This window comes from Schistocerca cancellata, chromosome 1, assembly GCF_023864275.1.
Source record: "Schistocerca cancellata isolate TAMUIC-IGC-003103 chromosome 1, iqSchCanc2.1, whole genome shotgun sequence".
NCBI lineage: Eukaryota > Metazoa > Arthropoda > Insecta > Orthoptera > Acrididae > Schistocerca > Schistocerca cancellata.
The window spans coordinates 1,275,612,308-1,275,633,724 of record NC_064626.1 but is presented as its reverse complement, the minus strand read 5'-3'; the positions used below and the strand labels follow the sequence as shown (position 1 = coordinate 1,275,633,724).

Sequence of the window (21,417 nt, the reverse complement as noted above, 5' to 3'; positions counted from 1 at the left end):
CACTGCAACAAAAACGTCCGGGAAGAGCTGCGCATGTGCTGTTTCACCAAGACAACGCACCCGCACATCGAGCTAACGTTACGCAACAGTTTCTTCGTGATAACAACTTTGAAGTGATTCCCCATGCTCCCTACTACCTGGCTCCTAGTGACTTTTGGCTTTTTCCAACAATGAAAGACACTCTCCGTGGCCGCACATTCACCAGCCGTGCTGCTATTGCCTCAGCGATTTTCCAGTGGTCAAAACAGACTCCTAAAGAAACCTTCGCCGCTGCCATGGAATCATGGCGTCAGCGTTGTGAAAAATGTGTACGTCTGCAGGGCGATTACGTCGAGAAGTAACGCCAGTTTCATCGATTTCGGGTGATTAGATAACTAGAAAAAAAATCAGAGGCCTTAGAACTTGAATGCACCTCGTATATCTCTTAAAAAAATAATGTAAATTTGTTTGTCCTTTGATTTATCGTGATCTGTTACTGATTGTTAGTGGAGTTAGTTTTTACTTTTAGCTTTAAAAAAAATACGAAAGAGATATAATAAGCAAAATAATGAATTTCGTAGGTTGCCAATTATGTATTATATCTGGTTTTATGGAGCGCCAGGCTCCCTACAAATTACTCTAAATGCAATAGCGTAGTATTACTCAGATCTGAAATTATTACTATCACAGAAAATAGACAAGTTTTAATAAAATTATTTCACTGGATTCCTTCAATTAACCTTACTGAATATTTTAACATCATTTCTTCCGCTCCGGCTATCAGACATTGTGATGTGAACATTTTTTTTTAAAAATGTACCGCGTAATGGCGGCTAATTGTTAACAGTTAGAGACCACTGTTACTCGCTCCGCAGCAGCTGGAAACATGCTAAATAATTTTCATTACATATTCTTTTCATAAGATAAATGTGGCGTAGGTTCTTGAAATAACGCCGGCCGGAGTGGCCGAGCGGTTCTAGGCGCTACAGTCTGGAACCGCGCGACCGCTACGGTCGCAGGTTCGAATCCTGCCTCGGGCATGGATGTGTGTGATGTCCTTAGGTTAGTTAGGTTTAAGTAGTTCTACGTTCTAGGGGACTGATGACCTCAGCAGTTAAGTCCCATAGTGCTCAGAGCCATTTGAACCATTTTTTTTTCTTGAAATAAACACGGAGATCACTTTATACTAATATGTTCTTACTAGGACACAGTTTACACCATTAAATATTTGCAATTACGTTACGACAGAAACAAATGCTAGCGCAGCACAATAGCTTGCGTACCTTATTCCAGCTAACACCAGAACGAACAGAACAAAACAGACTAGACAGAAGAATGAGCATTGCATTGTATTTTATACTCTTACAAAGACAATCACATTATAATCTCATACAATAAAAATGTCTTTTCTGCATTTATCGATCTATATTGTATATTTTTACAGTTAGTGTTATTACCTTTCGCAGATAAATCAATGTTTGTAATTCATTTTGAGTCACATACAGTCATTTTTATGTATGTTTCACTTCGATAATGGTGAATATTGCAAAAGGGACACTACACCCGGGAGCAACAACCCGCCGACCAAAGCCGAGATCTCTTCACTCAACTTAAACGTCCAGGGTTCGGTGTGCAGCGAAGTCGTCGCTGTAGTAGCTATCCCTCCTCGATCCGGTAGTGGCAGCACGCGCCAGCGACCCCAGGTTGCCCTCGCGCTGCACGGACATGCTCGCTGCTGCGCCCCCAACCCAACTGATGTCCGTTCGCCACTGCCCACTCCGCACAACGTGACCCGCAAATACTAGGGGTTGCTCCAAAGATAGTACCACAGTTCTCGTAACGATAAGCGCTGCTGCTGCCACTCATGGGCAGGCAAGCCAGAAACTTAGTGACGCCAGTAAATCGAATAAGAAACGGAGATGCCATAACCGCAATGACAAGATGCCAAGCAATGAACGGCATGAACAGGAGCCGCGCACTGCTCGTAAACATGGGCTCTAAAACGCATACCTTCGGTACTACGAAACAGGTCTCTTCTGCTGTAAGGAGTCTGCTTTCCATATTTTGAGAGAAAGTAGCAGGAACGAAAGCAAGGAAACAATGTCCAGTACACAAATCTGAAATGCGTACTTTAATAGCTACGAGCACTTGTTCATTTTCGTTAGGGCGAAACACATCTCTTCTACTGAACAAGTGCTGATAGCTCTTAAGGTATGCATTGTAGAGCCCAGGTTTACTAGACTTTTTTTCTAGTTTCGGTGTAAGGAAAGGTACCTGTCCCTAAGGTTTGTTGGTGAATGTCGCTGACGAATGACAGTTCCTCTGACCATGTGCCATGCGTTCCTTGTGTGTTGCTGTCTGTGTGATTGACACAGCGTACTGTAAACAGCAGAATGGTCCGATATTCGTATACGGCCAAGCACATGGAAACGGTCGAGAAGCAGCGTGTCTTTTAGAAACCGGTCCTCCAAATCTGATGCACGCACACTTGGCCGCGTCCCTGCACCTTCATCTATCTGAAAGGAACCTTGATCACACAAACGCCCAGAAAGGGCATTAAATGTCGTGTGATGTGAATGGTGTATGTAAGGGTACTTGTTTTGGTGTAGCGGTACTTGTTTTGGTATAGCCATGCTGCCCTGTCGGCCGTTTCCATCTGCTGGGCCATATGCGAACATTATCTCGGCATGTCCCTGACGTGAATACCGTACTGTTCCGCTGCGTACCATATCACACAATGACACAGCCTGTAACACGCAAGAACACACGGCCCTTGGTCTGAGGAACTTCCATTAGTCAACGTCATCTACCGTGGCAGCGATACATTTCCGGACACAAGTTCATAAGACGTACAGGGTCATTACAAATGATTGAAGCGATTTCACAGCTCTACAATAACTTTATTATTTGAGATATTTTCACAATGCTTTGCACACACATACAAAAACTCAAAAAGTTTTTTAGGCATTCACAAATGTTCGATATGTGCCCCTTTAGTGATTCGGCAGACATCAAGCCGATAATCAAGTTCCTCTCACACTCGGTGCAGCATGTCCCCATCAATGAGTTCGAAAGCATTGCTGATGCGAGCTCGCAGTACTGGCACGTTTCTTGGTAGAGGAGGTTTAAACACTGAATCTTTCACATCACTATGCGTGAAACTTGCCCGCACGCGTTCAACCGTTTCTTCGCTCACTGCAGGCCGACCCGTTGATTTCCCCTTACAGAGGCATCCAGAAGCTTCAAACTGCGCATACCATCGCCGAATGCAGTTAGCAGTTGGTGGATCTTTGTTGAACTTCGTCCTGAAGTGTCGTTGCCCTGTTATGACTGACTGATGTGAGTGCATTTCAAGCACGACATACGCTTTCTCGGCTACTGTCGCCATTTTGTCTCACTGTGCTGTCGAGCGCTCTGGCGGCAGAAACCTGAAGTGCGGCTTCAGTCGAACAAAACTTTATGAGTTTTTCTACGTATCTGTAGTGTCTCGTGACCATATGTCAATGAATGGAGCTACAGTGAATTTATGAAATCGCTTCAATCATTTGTAATAGCCCTGTATTTCCCTCCAATTCCAGTCAGGAATCCGTCCCTGTAGTTTGTCGGTTTTTTTAATGTTCGCCCTGTATAAAGCACTGCTGCAGCGGAGACCATAATTTACACTCTCTTTTGGGAGTAAATATGTTTTCTGTTCCAAGTAGATGATATAAGACGCATATCACCCTGAAGATGTATCGCGTCAGAGCCGAGTTGTAGTAAAGGCATAAGAATGTACGATAGCTTGGTGGCTTTCTCTCGTAAGTACGAACAGTTGGCTGTCTGATAATGAGCAGAAGCCCGATATTCGTCAGTGTGACACAAACGTGAAAAATTTGGTGGCACTCAAAATAATATCGAGGTAAATCTTGAACAAGCCCACTCGGTTAGCCGCGCGGTCTAACGCACTGCTTTCCGGGCGGGATGGCGTGCCGGGCCCGGCAGAATCCGCACTGTGGATTAGTGTCGAGGTGCGCTGTGCCGGCCAGTCTGTGGATGGTTGTTAGGCGGTTTTCCATCTGCCTCGGCGGATTCGGGCTGGTTCCCCTAATTCCGCCTCAGTTACACTGTGGCGGCGATTGCTGCGCTAACACTTCCTCCACGTACGCGTACCCATCACCACCCAACCACGCAAACATTGGGATTACACTCGTCTGGTGTGAGACGTTCCCTGGGCTGCTCCACAGGGGGCCGAACTGCCCAATAACCTTGGGTTCGGTGTGGCTCGGCGGTGGGGTGAGTGCACTGCTGTAGCCTGTTGTAGGGTTATGAACCGGTGAGGGCTACGGCGGGGACGAAATCTCTCTATCGTTTCTTGGTCCCCAGTTCCATACAATACAATACAAGCCTTGAACAAAACCAAAATACATATTATTTTGCGTGACTAACACACACGAAAACTAATCATAATGTTACATAGGGATGTTTGAAATTGTAAGGTGTCCATACGACATGGTGTATTTTTTGTTGACTGCTACCATTTGTGTGTGTGTGTGTTGTGTGTGTGTGTGTGTGTGTGTGTGTGTGTGCGTGTGCGTGTGTGTGTGTGTGCGTGTGAGCGCGCGCGCGTACGTCTTTCGTTGTTGTTGTTGTTGTTGTTGCTGCTGCTGCTGTAATCAGCTGTAATCAGCCTGTAATCTGGTTTGAAGCAGCTCACCACTTTTGTCTGTCTTGTGCAACTGTTTCATACCTGCATAACTTCTGGCGCTTTGCACCAGTTTGAACTTGCTAGTTAGTTACTTTCATGTTCCGTGGATCATTTTGCACGATAAGTCGTCATGATGTGAAACGAGACATTTTTCATTCATATTGCAATCCCCCCCCCCCCCTCCCCCGAAATGAAAACAAGATATACAGATTGAGTTAGCAATTCCTTCCCATCTCATTTTACACATTACAAACCTAGAAATTCTTCTACGGAATAGGGGTTGTCAAGGAGAGAGTTTTTCAATTTATCTTCAAATTTTACCTTGCTGTTTGTTAGACATTTTGTATCACTCGGTAAGCGGTAAAAAATTTTTGTTGCAGCGTTGTGCACACCATTCTGTGCTAAAGACAACCTTAATCTTGAGTAATGATGTCATTTTTTTCTTCTAGTATTGCAATTATGTACCTCATGGTTCCTTTTGAACTGTGGTGGATTATTTACAGCACACTTCATGACTGAATGAACATACTGTGAAGCGGTAGTCAGAATGCCCAATTCCGTAAACATGCTCTACTCTCCATCTGCAGTTTTAAAAAAAAATGTGTGTGAAATCTTATGGGACTTAACTGCTAAGGTCATCAGTCCCTAAGCTTACACACTACTTAACCTAAATTATACTTAGGGCAAAGACACACACCCTTGCCCATGGGATGACTCGAACCTCCGCCGGGATTGCAGTTTTCACCTCCGCTCCTCCCCCGACTATTTGTTGACGCTGCAGGGTGCGTTCTATCAATCTATCCCTTTTTAGTCAAGTTCTCCGATAAGGATCTTTTGTCCACATTGCTGTTCAGTACTTCTTCGTTCGTGCATTACACTGACGCATATAGGCCCTCCCCACCGGTACTTCATTTATGTGATCAGTTCCCCATGCTAATGTACGGCAGTTGCCCCCAGCCTTCCATAGAAATAAAGTCATAATCTTTACAAACAGAAATCGCATCCTGCCCACCACATAGACAAAAGTTTGCGTTCAATATCAGTGAAGCCGGCCGTGGTGGCCGAGCGGTTCTAGGCGCTTCAGTCGGAACCGCGCGTCTGCTGCGGTCGAAGGTTCGAATGCTGCCTCGGGCATGGATGTGTGTGATGTACTTAGGTTAGTTAGGTTTAAGCAGTTTTAAGTTCTAGGGGACTGATGACCTCAGATGTTAAGTCCCATAGAGTTCATAGCCATTTGGATCATTTTTTATCAGTTTGAAGAAAGCCATAAAATATAACGGACAACCACCAGCAACACGTATGCTCAAAGCCCTTTTTCACATCTCATAACTGACTCACCATTTGACACTTTTTCTTGCAACTAAAAACATCAGATGGCTCTGGATTCTATGATCTTCCTGTGGCGTTGGTACTTAATTCACGATATTTTATTCGACGTCGTACCAGCCAAAGTCAAAGACTACTAAAATATTAATATAGGTCATATTCACATGTGTTTGAATGTTAGCTGCCTAATGGAAAAATAAACAGAAAAAGTGCCCTACAAACATAATGCTCTAAATTAGGTACATTGTATGTAGTTTGGTTCAAATGGCTCTGAGCACTATGGGACTTAACTGCTAAGGTCATCAGTCCCCTAGAACTTAGAACTATTTAAACCTAACTAACCTAAGGACATCACACACATCCATGCCCGAAGCAGGATTTGAACCTGCGACCGTAGCGGTCGCGCGGTTCCAGACTGTAGCGCCTAGAACCGCTCGGCCACCACGGCCGGCTGTATGTAGTAGGTAGCTATTATAAAGTGGTCAGATTAGTACGTTAGATGATATGCAAACAAAGTTTCACAAAATTATCGTATTTATTTTGTAAGAAATTATGCTCCACCCTTCTCCCTTCTTAGAAATTCATGTTTTTTTCCTTCCTCCAGTTGAGATTGTGAGTACGCTCTGGTAGGTTGTTCGTTTTTATTTTATTATGATGACTGTTTAAAGTGGACCATTTTTTCCTGAACGCATTCGGGAGGACGACGGTTCAATCCCGTCTCCGGCCATCCTGATTTAGGTTTTCCGTGATTTCCCTAAATCGCTACAGGCAAATGCCGGGATGGTTCCTTTGAAAGGGCACAGCCGATTTCCTTCCCCATCCTTCCCTCACCCGAGCTTGCACTCCGTCTCTAATGACCTCGTTGTCGACGGGACGTTAAACACTAATCTCCTCCTCCTCCTCCTTTTTCCTGAAACGTGTTGAGTGTCACAAGTAAAAGCTCGTAGTACTGCCACAGCTGTATGAAGGTGGTGTCATTTAAACATTTTCTGTAGATTGCATATCACGGAGCCTGCAGCAGATCGTGTTCTCTAAGTACACACGTGTGCTCCCTGTGTTGCAGGAGTGCGGCCGGCGGCTGCCCGCGGACCAGTACCGCGCCTGCCTGCGCTCGCGCGCCCTCAGCGAGGCGTCGCACGCCCAGCTCGGCTTCCTCGCCTTCCGGGACGAGCTGACCCCCGCCCTCGGCGGAGTCGGCAACGCCAGCAGCGGCAACCACAACGGGCAGACCGGCAGGAGGGCGTGACGTCAGCACAGGCGCACAGCGGGCCCAGCCGGGGCGGGTGGGGGCCAGCCCAGCTGCAAGAGTGGTGGGGGGTGGAGGCGAGCGTGAGGAAGGTCAGGCAGTGGCTCTGGGGAAAGCTTGAGGACAAACGAGTGTGCACCGGGAAACGTGGCTGGGCCAAAGACCACTAAAAGAAACCGAGCAACTGATTGTCGTACTCATTCGTAGGATTCTGTGGCCAATTTCACCTTGAAATCCACCTGAGCATCGACCGAGCGAGTTGGCGCAGTGGTTAGCCGCTGGACTCGCATTCGGGAGGACGACGGTTCAATCCCGCATCCCGCCATCCTGATTTAGGTTTTCCGTGATTTCCCTAAATCGCTCCAGGCAAATGCCGGGATGGTTCCTTTCAAAGGATATGGCTGACTTCCTGCCCCGTCCTTCCCTAATCCGATGAGACCGATGACCTCGCTGTCTGGTCTCCTTCCCCGAAACAACCAACCAACCATCCACCTGAGCATTATGCCTTATTGCACTATAAAATAAAATAAAAATATGGAAGAGTGTTTTTGTACATCTTCTGGATCATCTGCACTGCATCTAGAGTGCTGTTTCCTGAACAACAGTTCTCACATGGCAGTCAGCTGGAGTGCGTATCAAGTCAAAGAAGATAAACAGACTGATTTAGTTCTACCAGACAAATGTCAATGATTGGCAGATGACAGAGAAGAAGCTCAGTGTTGGCATTCAAGAAATGATGCTGCATTCCTGCCTGCTCACACGTTTTTCTGCTAGTGTGATGGACGTTTCTCGTTTCAAGATAATATTTACGTAAAACTTATATTCACCTATACAACAGAGATGACTGAGATGATTAATCAAACCTTCCATTACTGGTTTTGGCTGTCTTTGCTATAACAGGCATTATGCGTAATATTACAGCAAAATGTCTGGTGTCATATCACAAAACACCATTCCTGTCTCTTGTTCCTGCACCAACTCGTCATGAGAACGTGAGAACTACTAATGTCGTCCCAGCAGGACTCAGGCCATGCCATGATCAGCTGGCAAGAGGGAACAAGTGCATCTAGTATGACGAGAACAAGAAAGAGACGAAACTGACACCTTCACTATTATGCACCTGTCTCTGGTTACGACAAATCTCTTACTTGCTGCAGTAAATGCACATTATTCCCAAACAAATGGTTTACTTGAACAGCAGCAATGGGTTCAAATTTAAGTATAGAGTGCACTAATTGTTCTGTGTTATCTATGAATACAAGTAGAATTCACAGTAAAGAAAGAACATATAGAACAATTATGTGCTATAAGTAAAGAACAGTACTGCTTATCCTCTTAAGGTACTACAGGCATATACGTGACTTACATTCTCCCTTTTACAATAACGATTATAGCAAATGTTTCACATTTTGTTGTAACAAAAATACAGTAAAGAGTGTGATCTACAGATTGCTTCTATGAAGCACCTACAGTCACAAGACCCGTTGAAGAAATGTCAACTCTTAAGGATGGAAAAAGTTTCCGAATGAAGGATGTCTCTCTAGCAGAGATTATGGTATATGTATACCAGTGCTACTGTCTCATATTAAAATAGTGGATCACTGAGCTAATAACTAATAATATGGAGAGGGGGGGTGGGGAAGGCAAGAAGAGATGATGAAACAGAAAACAAATTTTAGGTTAAAGGACTGAATAATTTGTTGATTTAATCAATAGTAGTCAAAATGTATCTACTTCTTAATGCTTCTCCAATCCTCAGTAGGACCAACTTACCCAGACATCGCATATTTAGCAACTTCTTGTCCTTTCTCTTTTGACACCAGTTTCCAGAATTTTCCGTTATTTACCTCCTGCCTAAATCGGTAGAAATGTTGCATCAGTGAGTCATTAACCTCCATGCTAAACTGCGTGCTCTAATCCTGTAATTTATTCCAGTCACTGAATCATGCTGTATCAGGTCAATTGCAAAGTCACCTATAGAGTGCACTAGTTGTTCTATGTTCTCTGTGAATACAAGTAGAATTCACAGTAAAGAAAGAACAGATAGAACAATTCCATGGTATAAGTAAAGAACAGGAATTCCACACTTGCACAAGCTCTACATAGCTTCATTACATCCTTCGTTCTCACTCTTCTTCACATTTCAGAAGTTCACTTTTGAGATATTTGCTAGAGAAATTTGCAGTATTCTCGTTTGCTTTCTTACTTATGGTACGCAGAAACACCTATTCCCAATGTAGATTCATTTCTCCTCCGACGTTAGTTATGCCATTTTAGAAAATTTCTCAAGATTAAACGTACATCTGAAATCAAATTTCTACGGTACCACAAACATGTAATTAGCTACAGTGGTCCAATACTTCCACTGTCATCGTGTCATCTGTGTTCATTGCCAATGTAGATGTTATTATTCATCAAATTCGAGTATTTTATTCACTCTAACATTTTATGGAACATTTTAGCTCTAAGTCGGCAAGACTAACTATGTTATTTCAACTGTAGCTCTTACTGGTTTTTCTCTGTCTTTCTGCTCTGTCTTTTTTCCTTTAATGTTACGCGTTTTCTTCTTTCTTCAGGCGATTTAGACGTTTAACCTTATGGAACTAATATTAATCTTTCTGCTAAATGTGTGTGTTGGATCTTCTTACAAGTAAAAGTACAGCTCTCACAGATCAAGTTCGTTTTGGTTGTGTGATGGATATTACTGAATAAACTTTCACTGGATTTGCGGGATTTACAAAGAAATTAATCTGCATATCTGGACATAATTCTATCATTAATCTAAGATGAACAAGAAAAGGACTATGTACAGGGACAGTGTTGAAAGACAATTTACTATCGAATTGCTATGATATATATCACTGAGGAACATTACACTATACTGTTCACATGGCAGTTATATGCTAGTGAAATTATTATGTCACCTACATCTATTTTCATAAAACAACAATCCGTGAAGCACACATTTTATTATCTGCAACAATCCCTTTGACATTATAAGAAGAAAATAGTAAGGGTAGTGACAGGTACCACTGTAATTCTGGAATATGTAGACCACCAGCAAACCACAAATGAATATGATTTGTCATATTTGGGAAGACTATGAGACTAACAATAAATCAAATATGTATGAAGTAGTGGACAATCATGTAATATTTACAGCCGTGATGTACAAAGTCCCAAAACTGTTTGCAATCATCAGTGTCACATGGACAATAATTAGGATGATGATCAGGTCTATGACACATTGAAATGGTTTATGGTTTATGGTTTCTGAAGAGCACAGTTAACAGACAGAGGTAGGTTAGATGCAGCCAAAGGTTTTGTAACTGTACAAAAATGTGCATATGTGCATTAAACGTTGATGATTGTAATATTTTAGTAATAAAATTGTTAGCTCTGAGTCTAATAAAAGTTATGTTTCTAGTGTGTTCCCTCTTTAACCTCAATGGCTCCATTCCTTGATCACCAGTGTGATAGCATTTTTTTTAATCAACAGGCAGAATTAGTTCTTCTTGCAAAGAATACAAGCGTTACTGTCAAGATGAAGAAAGAAGCATCAAGAGGGAAAACAGTAGATGATGATTTTGTTAGAGGTATTGACTGGTTTTACACGAGTGGGACAAGCAAACTCTGGAAGAACACAGTTCATCCATTTTGTTACTCTCAGGAATAGCATCTCCTCTTAACGTAGTGTACCTACGAAATACAATAAACAACGTAAAGGATTGAGAGTTCTTGGAGTCCATATTAATGAAAACGTAAACTGAAGAAACCATAAACTGGAAAAATCAAATAACAGAACTACACCCTTGTCCTGTTTTTTGACCTTGAAATAGCTGCCAGATTTGGTGACTCTCACTCTGATTCAGTCTGTAATGACCGTGTTGTTGACAGGACATCAAACTGTAGTCTTCTTTCCTTGAGCCCTTCCTTCCTTCCTTCCTACCTACCTTTAATCGAGAAATAAGTGCAGCATATAGCTACAAATCTCATGCAGAGTCTTCCCATGTGAACAAAATGTTTGGTAGAGAGGAGAAGTGAAACTTCATGGCAGATTAAAACCGTGTGCCGGACCGAGACTCGAACTCGGGAACTTTGCCTTTTGTGGGCAAGTGCTCTGCTATATGAGCTACCCAAGCATGACTCACGACCCCTCCTAGCATCTTTAATTTTTCCAGTACCTCGTCTCTTGCCTTCCAGACTTCACAAACTCGGAGTGAAAATTTCGCTATGGAAAGTAGAGGTGTTTTAAAATGTAGACAAAATTTTTTTCTCCTTAATGAATCATTCTTAATCACAGAGCAATTCTTGAAGAAAAACAAACCTTCAAAAAGGTTTTTAATTCCACTTCATTTCTTTCATTGACACTTTCTACATCATAACATTTTGTTAAGGGAAGAAGTTAAATGGGGTTTGAAGCCAGTGATGGGGCACTACCAAAATAAAAAATAAAAAAAATAAAAATTAAAAGACAAATCCTGAAATTCGAGTCAGAAGTAGAGCATATATTTGAGTCATCCAGGTGCCAGTCAGTGACCATCAAGCTTCCTGGGCTTCTACTAATTCCACATCACAGTTGTCCATGTGACAAATCATGGCCAGTCACCAGGAACAACCACAGCTAAATACACTGCCGACTGGGACAGCCACGTATTGCCTTCTTTCCTTAGAAATTAGCGTGACACACTAATGTCACATCTCCTGCTAAGTCAGCGAGCAGGAGCAACATTTAAGCCCACCCAAGCCAGTTTGTCAGCATTCGACATTCTGAGCAGGTGTGTCGCGTCCAGTCAGCATCAACGAGGGCCACTGCCATCGCCAATGCTACAGGCGCGTCTCCTGTCCACAGTCCAGCCCAGCCTCGACAGCCAACACTGAGCTGGCCGCCTGGCCCTGCTCTTCAGTGTCAGTCCAGGCTTCGACTCCAGGAAACACCATCACCACACAACTGTGAGACCGCCATCTCTCACAATGCCGGCCGACGCTGCCTCAATCTTCAGCAAAGAAGCACAACCAAACCCATTCAAACCTTCATCGTCATACAGTTTATAGCGAATTTGCTTCAAGGAACGTAGAACTAACTAACTACCAAAACAGCCTAATTGAAATTTTTTTTTCGCAGTTCATTATCCGAAGCTATGGTAGTTCAGCTATAATGTGGAGAATGAGGTTCTAACAATAAACCGTTTGTACGAGAAGGACTATGCCTGTCCTATGTGTAGAGATTTAGGTAGTGAGTAATCATGGTGACGGTTTCGTTGACCGTGTGGCAAATAACACCTTACGATATCAGTCATCGTGACAGTTCCATCTAACATATGGCAAATAAGATCTTATGATTTCAGTTATCTGACGAAGCAGACACATCCCCCCAGTGCATATGCACCGAAGCGCCAAAGAAACTGGTACAGGCGTGCTTATTCAAATGCTGGGATACGTAAACGGGCAGAATATGACGCTGTGGTCGGCAACGCCTACGTAAGACGACAAGTGTTTGCCGCAGTGGTTAAATCGGTTACTGCTGCTGCAATGGCAGGTTATCTAGATTTAAGTGAGTTTGAACGTGGTGTTATAGTAAGCGGACGAGCGATGGGACACAGCATCACAGAGGTAGCGATGAAGTGGGGATTTTCCAATATGACCATTTCACGAGTGTGCCATGAATATTAGGAATCCGGTAAAACATCAGATCTCTGTCATCTACGCGGCCGGAAACGTTCTTGCAAGAACGAGACCAACGATGACTAGAGACAATCACTCAACGTGACAGAAGTGCAACCCTTCCGCAAATTGCTGCAGATTTCAATGCTGGGCCATCAACAAGTGTGAGGGTGCGAACCGTTCGACGAAACATCATCGATATGGGCTTTCGGAGCCGAAGGCCTACTCGTGTACTGTTGATGACTGCACGACACAAAGCTTTACGCCTCGCCTGGGCCCGTCAACATCGACATTGGACTGTTGATGACTGGAAACATGTTGCCTGGTCGGACGAGTCTCGTTTCAAATTGTACCGAGCGGGTATGGAGACAGTCTCATGAATCCATGGACCCTGCTTGTCAGCAGGGGACTGTACAAGCTTGTGGAGGCTACGTAATGGTATGGGGCGTGTGCAGTTGGATTGGTATGGGACTCCTGAAACGTCTAGATACGACTCTGATAGGTGACACGTACGTAAGCATTCTGTCTGATCACCTGCAGCCATTCATGTTCATTGTGCATTCCAACGAACTTGGACCCTTCCATCAGGACAATCCTACACCCCACAGGTCCAGAATTACTACAGAATAGCTCCAGGAACACTCTTCTGAGTAAAAACACTTCCGCTGGTTACCAAACTCCCAAACATGAACATTATTGAGCATATCTGGGATGCCTTGCAACGTGCTGTTCAAAAGAGATATCCAACCTATCGTACTCTTACGGGTTTAAGGACAGCCCTACAGGATTCATGGTGTCAATTCGCTCCAACGTTACTTCAGACATTAGTCGAGTCCATGCCACGTCCTGTTGCGCCACTTCTGCGTGCTCGCGGGGGTCCTACACGATATGAGGCATGTGTACCAGTTTACTTGGCTCTCCAGTGTATATCTGAATGTTTGAATTAAATGGCGTACGTAACTAAATTTTATAATTACATTCTTCACACATAACCATACGTAAAACAATATTTTCAAAAATCTCTCGTGAGGTGGCGTGATTAAAATTTGTTTATAGCGATTGTTGTTCTCTTTCACAATTTTTCAGTGGCGTGGAAGGATGCCAGATACTGCCTACAATTCCACTCCTCCTTCTGTCTGATTAAAATGAAGCAGCCTATAAAAACAGCAGACGCATGTAATTAAGTAAGATACGCTATGTGATCAAAAGTATCCGGACACCTGGCTGAAAAGTTCGAGGTGCCCTCCATCGGTAATGATGGAGTTCATAGGCTGTTGGCCCACCCTTAGCCTTGATGACAGCTTCCATTCTCGCACGCATACGTTCAATAAGGTGCTGGAAGGTTTCTTGAGGAATGGCAGCCCATTCTTCACGGAGTGCTGCACTGAGGAGAGGTATCGATGTCAGTCTGTGAGGCCTGGCACTAAGTCGGCCTTCCAAAACATCCTATAGGAATCACGTCAGGACTTCGTGAAGGCCAGTCCATTACAGGGAAGTTACTGTCGTGTAACCACTCCGCCACAGGCCGTGCATTAGAAACAGGTGCTCGATCGCGTTGAAAAATGCAATCGCCATCATCGAATTGTTCTTCAAGTATGGGAAGCAATAAGGTGCTTAAAACAATAACGTAGGCCTGTGCTGTGACAGTGCCACGCAAAACAACAAGGCGTACAATCCCCCTCCATGAAAAGCACGACCACACCATAACACCACCGGCTCCGAATTTTACTGTTGGCACCACATACGCTGCAGATGACGTGCACGGGGCATTCGCTCTCCACACCCCGCCATCGGATCGCCACACTGTGTACCGTGATTCGACACTCCACACAATGTTTCTCCAATGTTCAGTCGTCCAATGTTTACGCTCCTTACACCAAGCGAGCCGTCGTTTGGTATTTACCGGCGTGATGTGTGGCTTATGCGCAGCCGTTCGACCATGAAATCCAAGTTTTCTCACCTCCCGCCTAACTGTCATAGTACATTCAGTGGATCCCGATGCAGTTTGGTATTCGGGTGTGATTGTCTGGATAGATGTCTGTCTATTACACATTAGGACCTTCTTCAACTGTCGGCGGCCTCTGTCAGTCAACATACGAGGTCGGCCTGTACGTTTTTGTACTGTACGTGTCCCTTCACGTTTCCACTTCATTGTCACATCGGAAACAGTGGAGCTAAGAATGTTTAGGAGTGTGGAAATCTCGCGTAGACTTATGACACAAGTGACATCCAATCACCTGACCACGTTCCGCAGAGCACCCCGTTCTGCTCTGTCACGATGTCTAATGACGAATGAGTTCGTTGATGTGGAGTACTTGGTGGTAGATGGCAGCACAATCACCTAATATGAAAAACGTATGTTTCTGGGGGTGACCGGATACTTCTGATCACACAGTGTATAAGGACGTTAGGGAAAAAAGGATGCCGTTGTATGACTCAGGGGAAATATTGACAGTTTATTATCATGCAAAAAGTTGATGCAAGCAAATGTCAAAGGTGGTTTGCGATGAGTCATATTTCTGATATAACAGTGGCTTCAGCAATCGATTGAGACCATTGATGTAGATAGGGTCGTTAGAGTACTTGAATCGAAAACAAGCTTGGTATCGATACATGTACCTATCGGTCTATCGATATCTCGATATTATCGGAAAAACTGTACCGATGCCAACAGCATGGCAAAGTACCGTTTGCTTTTGTTGTACATTTAAACTTTTATTTTGAACTGAAGATGAGAAAAGGAAATTTTTATACTTTGATGTAGCATCTTGAACATATAATCAGCTACGAACGTAAGCAATAAAGGATAGACATTTCAAGCATAAACAAATATGTAACCTTGACGTAAATTTGTTTCTATACCTTACTTCTGTTATCATAAGCAAAATTATTTTGAGAGTGAGAAGCTGTATCTACTACATCCAGACTTTTTCTCAAACAGTACGCAAACATAAGAAATGTTCTATTACTTTGTGAAAGAGCAAATGTCTCTGTCGGGCTCTGGTATTTCCATCTCGAGAAAATGAATTTTTGCCAGCTAGTATAATACAGAGAAAACTGTGTTACGTCCTCCCATTCTGCTGGAGAATTTGATTTCAGAGGGCCGGGCTGGCTGAGTACAAAGATACGTCTCCCCTCCTAGCCGTGGGTAATATCCTTACACGTCTGTAGAAACTCATATACGCTCACATCGTCTACTGCCTCGCATTCGCCAGGAGAAAGACTTAATAAATTTGGTGATTTCTCTGGCCCATTCAGCGGTAACCTGAAAATGTATTCTCTTGAAAACTGTACCAAGAATTGTACTCATCGGAGTTGTGGAACTGCGAACAATGGCGAGCAATTGACCGCTGTCTAGCAATAGTGCCTCCCTAGAAGCAACTCAAAAAAAAATTTTGTGGCAATGGCCTCCAATGAAGCAATAGTCGACATGGGAAGTTTTCACTAAGTAACCGCTTATTTCAACACAATTATGTTACAAAAACCTAACTTGTTACATAAATTTATATTAATTACGTGAAGTGAGAAGTTACCTTAGATTGCTCGCCCAGTTGGCCGTGCGGTCTAATGCACGGCTTTCCGCGTGAGAAGTAGCGCCTGGTCCCCGGCACGAATCCGCCCGGCGGAGAACCACTTGTATGAACATCAAGAGCTCAGATGGAAACCCAGTTCTAAGCAAAGAAGGGAAAGCAGCAAGGTGGAAGGAGTATATAGAGCGTCTATACAGGGGTGATGTTCTTGAGGACAATATTATGGAAATGGATGTGGATGTAAATGTAGATGAAATGGGAGATATGATACTGCGTGAAGAGTTTGACAGAGCACTGAAAGACCTAAGTCGAAACAAGGCCCCGGGAGTAGACAACATTCCATTAGAACTACTGACAGCCTTGAGAGAGCCAGTCCTGACAAAACTCTACCATCTGGTGAGCAAGATGTACGAGACAGGCGAAACTCCCTCAGACTTCAAGAAGAATATAATAATTCCAATCCCAAAGAAAGCAGGTGTTAACAGATGTGAAAATTACCGAACTATCAGTTTAATAAGTCACAGCTGCAAAATACTAACACGAATTCTTTACAGACGAATGGAAAAACTGGTAGAAGCTGACCTCAGCGAAGATCAGTTTGGAATCCACAGAAATGTTGGAACACATGAGGCAATACTGACCCTACGACTTATCTTAGAAGAAAGAATAAGGAAGGGCAAACCCACGTTTCTAGCATTCGTAGACTTAGAGAAAGCTTTGGACAATGTTGACTGGAATACTCTCTTTCAAAGTCTGAAGGTGGCAGGGGTAAAATACAGGGAGCGAAAGGCTATTTACAATTTGAACAGAAACCAGATGGCAGTTCTAAGAGTCGAGGGACATGAAAGGGAAGCAGTGGTTGGGAATGGAGTGAGACAGGGTTGTAGTCTATCCCCGACGTTATTCAGTGTGTATATTGAGCAAGGAGCAAAGGAAAGAAAAGAAAAATTCGCAGTAGGTATTAAAATCCATGGAGAAGAAATAAAAACTTTGAGGTTTGCTGATGACATTGTAATTCTGTCAGAGACGGCAAAAGACCTGGAAGAGCAGCTGAAGGGAATGGACAGTGTCTTGAAAGGAGGATATATGCTGAACCTCAACAAAAGCAAAACAAGGATAATGGAATGTAGTCGAATTAAGTCGGGTGATGCTGAGGGAAGTAGATTGGGAAATGAGACACTTAAAGTAGTAAAGGAGTTTTGCTATTTGGGGAGCAAAATAACTGATTATGGTCGAAGTAGAGAGGATATAAAATGTAGACTGGCAATGACAAGGAAAGGAGAGGAATGGAGAGCTGCATCAAACCAGTCTCAGGACTGAAGACCACCACAACAACAACAACAGTGTTCCTTCATACTGCAGTCGGTTATGAGCACAATCTTTAGTTGTTTAAGAACGCCACCTGCCGCACACGTATTTATTTACAATATATTTGAGGTATTGCTCCAACTCAGTAATAGTCAGGGCATAAGCAAAAACGGATTACACGAGACAGCTTTGAGCTTCCAGCATACCGAAACGCGAATCGTGTGTACACGCGGGTAGTCTGCAAAGCGCGATTTGTAAAGTTACACTACTCATATTATTCATCGTAAACGCGCTTTGCTTAGCAGCTTGGTAACTTTCACATCAAAATTTTGTAGCACCGTCAATCGCCCAGAACTCTCTCAAATTTGAGAGGTGAATTACTATTTTTACCGCAAGTTTACTGTGGGAGTGGCGGGGGAAGAGGGGGGGGGGCACTTCATTTCCACAAGATCCAGAGGGTAACTTGGCTGTAATTACCAACTGATAGTTTCAAATCTTAATACAAACCTAATAATAATAAAAAATATATACAATAGACAAATCTAGAATAGAGAAGATTATTTAACTTCTGTTTCCTTACTCCTTTTGAGTTAGTGAAACATTCACATAGACAGCTTTACGTCTAAGTGCGTACCGTTTATTATTCTCCTACTAGGTTCAGCGTATCCACTGATCTGGTTGTATCAGTTACGTTTGTGGTTCATGTGTATTTTACTTACCTTTATGATAATTCGCCTTCCGCTGCTTGCTGCATAGATCATATCTGTTAAATAAAAATAGTGTGTGATACATCTGAGCTCTTGCTACATATATTTCTGCCTCGTCAATCGTTCCTATGCTTCTTTCGGAGCACCAGTGTGTGCTGAAAGTGCACTAATGCCTGGGTCCCGCCCCTCACTACAAAACAAAGTTCTTTGCTGCTTCTTCTCGAGTGGTTCTTTTCTTCCAGTTCCAAACTTTAGACATGAGCAGACATATATTACTCATAAAAATAAAGGTAAAATTAAACTACTGTGCTTAATAGTATTTTCTATTGTCCCAAAAAGTTAGCCTTTATTGGCGTCAAGAGTAATATTAGCACTGAAAGTCCCAAGAAATACATATAATTACGCAAAGACGAAGAAAAATCTGCTTGTTTCCTTTCTTCTACTAATTTTTTTAAGGTTTAAGGAGGTCAATTTTTTGCCCCACTCTTTTTCCCCTTATGTTGATCAACCTGTAGTAGAATACTTTGCGAGGCCCATATGCCCAAGCTCTATCCGATGCTAAAAAGTGAAAGACACCAGAATGTCCCAAAGGAAGCTCAATCTTAAGATATCTATTGGTTCTCTACAGAGATCATTCCATCTCGCACCGAAATTATTTATTGCAACGTTTTATGTTCCAGCATCTCTATACAATAGTCTGATGTTACAAATTTCCCACAGACTCCAGCATAATCTTTTAGCTTCTAACGTTACCCGCTGGATAATATATACAGGGTGAGAACATGACTGTGGTTGTTGTTGTTGTTGTTGTTGTTGTTGTTGTTGTCTTCAGTCCAGAGACTGGTTTGATGCAGCTCTCCATGCTACTCTATCCTGTGCAAGCTTCTTCATCTCCGAGTACCTACTGCAACCTACATCCTTCTGGACCTACTTATTGTATTCATCTCTTGGTCTACCTCTAAGATTTTTACCCTCCACGATTCCCTCCAGTACTAAATTGGTGATGCCTTGATGCCTCAGAACGTGTCCTACCAACTGGTCACGTCTTTTAGTCAGGTTGTGCCACAATTTCCTCTCCTCCCCAATTCCATTCAGTACCTCCTCATTAGTTATGTGATCTACCCATCTAATCTTCAGCATTCTTCTGTAGCACCACATTTCGAAAACTTCTATTCTCTTCTTGTCCAAACTATTTATCGTCCACGTTTCATTTCCAGACATGGCTACACTCCACACAAATACTTTCAGAAAAAACTTCCTGACACTTAAACCTATACTCGATGTTAACAAATTTCTCATCTGCAGACATTCTTTCCTTGCCATTGTCAGTCTACATTTTATATCCTCTCTACTTCGACCATCATCAGTTACTTTGCTCCCCAAATACCACAACTCATCTAGTAGTGTCATTTCCTAATCTAATTCCCTCAGCATCCTCTGATATACATTACATTTAAAAGACATACAATGAAACGGTAGAACTTATTACCTGCATACCCTGTCCTGTTCGTAGAGTAACTCTGGAAATTTTTTTGTAGGTTACAGATACTCGATATGTGCTCATCATGTGTTATGGCATACATCGAAGTGATGTTCATAGGTTTCCTAAACCACACGATGGTGATGGACTCTACCGCAGCTCCAATTTGCTGCCGTAACTGTGGCAAGGCGTGCGACAAACGCTTTGTTTTTCACTTAAGTGCATAAAAAAAACACAAAGGCTTAAGTCTGGTGAATGCGGCGACATTCTGCACCACACGCCGTCACAGCGCCTGCACGGCAGAGCCATCGTCAAGGCAGCCAAATAGAATTGAAGAGGGGTACCACCTCGTTGCCAGATGGAGTTGTTGGAGGGTTCTTGCAGTTGACGCAGAAGCCACAAAGAAAGCATGTCGAGGTAGCAAATGACTGTGACAGTTCTCTCAATGAAAGTGAAGGGACACGCAATCTTCTCCCTCGACATGGTACCGATCACATTGACCTTGAAACTTCTTAGAAAAAAATTTACTTAAACTGCTTATTGAATTTGAATGCAAGTGTCACTTTTCTAGCCTTTATCATTACAACACTGACCTACTGAATTTGCACTGAGAAACAGAACTCTGACTTTTCCTATTCATTAATTACCACAATATTCAACGGTAATACGATCTGACTGCTTTCAAATTAACTCAAAAGAATGGCCCCGGCTAAGAGGAAATCCTGACAGTAACCTATACTTTACATAAGTCACTTGCCTCACAAAAATCTTCATTACCCGAACTAGAGCAATACAGCGAGCGCCAATACTGCCAGCTCAATAAAAGATTCTAACTACTGAAGGCTCTAACTACTGATAGGCATCTGGTTAGCAAAGGAAAGATTTTGTTGCAAAACAAACAATGTATTTTACCTAAATAATAATACGACATTCAGTTCAAAACAAACATATAATCGTCCTTGACATCCAGTTCCAAAAATTATATAATCATGAGTAATATTCAATCTCCGAGCCGGACACGTCCAGATCGTCCGCCCTCGCTACCACTGCAAACCTCCAACACTGCTCAATATTAACCTCTAACCTCCATCACTGCTGACTACTCACACCCAACTTCCATCACTGTGAAACGTCCCCTTAGAAAAATTTCTGAATTACTGTGCTGATAAACCTCTTACATTATTTGCTTTTCAAACAGCTGAGCAAAGCTGAACGTACTCAAACATGCATTAAAGTGACACACAATATTTTTAGCGCAACGCAATCTGACTTTCAAAAATTCCTACAAAAGAATGGCCCTGACTAACATTAACCTACACCTTTCACAAATCACTTACCTCACAAAAATCTTCGTTACTCGAACTACTGCAATTCAGCGAGCGCCACTACTGCCAGCTAAATAAAAGATTCAAACTACTGAAGGCACTAACTACTAATAGGCATAGTTAGCAAATGAAAGATTTTGATAGACAACAAACAATGTATTTACCTCA

At 43.0% G+C, this 21,417-nt stretch overlaps 1 protein-coding gene across 1 annotated transcript in view; it reads left to right on the top strand.

Annotated features, from left to right (window-relative positions):
- The window catches only part of LOC126146307 (chondroitin sulfate N-acetylgalactosaminyltransferase 2), a 158,872-nt gene extending 151,575 nt beyond the window's left edge, over positions 1-7,297 (top strand). The window contains exon 8 of the mRNA XM_049915615.1: positions 7,053-7,297. Coding sequence (XP_049771572.1) covers positions 7,053-7,235 — 183 coding nt within the window. The 3' untranslated portion in view covers positions 7,236-7,297. The remainder of the gene's footprint in view (positions 1-7,052) is intronic.
- The last annotated feature ends 14,120 nt before the right edge of the window (positions 7,298-21,417 follow it).